The sequence below is a fragment of the Populus euphratica genome, unplaced genomic scaffold (assembly GCF_000495115.2).
Source record: "Populus euphratica unplaced genomic scaffold, PopEup_1.0 scaffold560.1, whole genome shotgun sequence".
Taxonomy (NCBI): domain Eukaryota; kingdom Viridiplantae; phylum Streptophyta; class Magnoliopsida; order Malpighiales; family Salicaceae; genus Populus; species Populus euphratica.
In genome coordinates, this window is record NW_011500436.1 from 126,702 (window position 1) to 128,064 (window position 1,363).

Consider the following 1,363-nt stretch of genomic DNA (forward strand, 5'->3'; position numbering starts at 1 on the left):
TTCAGGTTGAGATGATTTTTTGATATTGTATTAAAATTTTATTGATCAAGCGGTCACCAATTCAAATCTCATTACTCTTATTTTATTTAATAAAAATTAAGTATAAAAAATTATGAGGTTATACAAGTTTAAATCACGTAGAATTTTCAATTGACTGCAAGAACCTGCTGATTTTCTAGTGACAATATCAAGCAACCAACGAAGAGAGTGTGTGTACATGGAGACTACATGAAAATTAAGGAAAAGCCAAAGCTAAAAAGCTTCTTATTTATTCAAGTTTTATTTATGCCCACCACATGATAGTAGGCAGTCGAGATCCCTCATACAGGATTGCATTAGATAATAGTTCTGGTTCAAACATGATAATAGGCAATCGACTTCCCTCAATATCATTCTGACACCATTTTATTCTCGATTTTTGGTGCTCTCTATTCATCTGGTTCAAACATAACAAGAAGAGGGCCGGCACCAGGAACCAAGTTATTGTCACCGTTGACGCCAACTGGGACGCATGAGCATTCACAGAAGGTTTCGGACATTGGACAAAAAGAAAGCTGATAAAAACTATTATCACCTTCAAACTTGGTGATCTTAAACCGATTCAATCTATCAACACCTCCAGTGGTCACAATGTATCCTTTCAGTGTTGTACTGAATCGGATTTTCCACATGGGTGTCACGCCTCCCTTTAAGCACATGGCACTCGGCCCTGCAAAGTTCACATTTAGATGAGTTCCTTCGCGGATGACACTATCGGTGGATTGTATAACTGGTGAAAATGTTATTGGGAGGCTCTCGTTCAATGTGGAAAGTATAACATCTGAATTGCATAAGACCTGGCTATTGATAGTGACTGCAAGAGTTGTTGTATTGTCAGTCGAGGGGGCTACGATTAAATAACGAGCACCAGCTTGCACCTCATGACCGAAGACATCGAGCACTGCTGCAGGATCTTTGGCATGAACTGCCTCTGGAAATGAAGTTCCTATGAAGGCAAAGAGAAGGAAAGAGAGCCCTAGAACTTTAGTGATCTTCATATTAGTTGAATATGAGTATTAGTTATCTCAATATTGTGTCTTGTTGATCTTGTGTTGAAACAACGCATGGAGAGCATATATTTATATGGAGCAAGCATTTGAATTATTTGTTAGAATTAATTAAAAAATTCCTCAAAAATATAAAGTGTAGTGTTTTACTCGTGCTGATTTCCGACAAAACTAGAAATTATAGTCCTGTGGCGACGAGTTGTCGTATAGGTTTTGAGCTCTTGCCGCTTGCACCACTTGCTTACTTGATTCATCCCACAAAAGTGTTTTACTCGTGCTTAATAGGTTATAATTGATCTGATCAATGAACTGAAAAA

At 37.7% G+C, this 1,363-nt stretch overlaps 1 protein-coding gene across 1 annotated transcript; it reads right to left on the reverse strand.

The window, feature by feature from the left end:
* Positions 1-235: 235 nt before the first annotated feature.
* LOC105114672 (wound-responsive protein GWIN3-like) lies at positions 236-1,107 on the reverse strand. The gene has a single exon (XM_011011297.1). It carries the CDS (start codon positions 1,035-1,037, stop codon positions 429-431), a length of 609 nt encoding a protein of 202 aa, XP_011009599.1. The 5' UTR covers positions 1,038-1,107; the 3' UTR covers positions 236-428.
* Between the last annotated feature and the right edge of the window lie 256 nt (positions 1,108-1,363).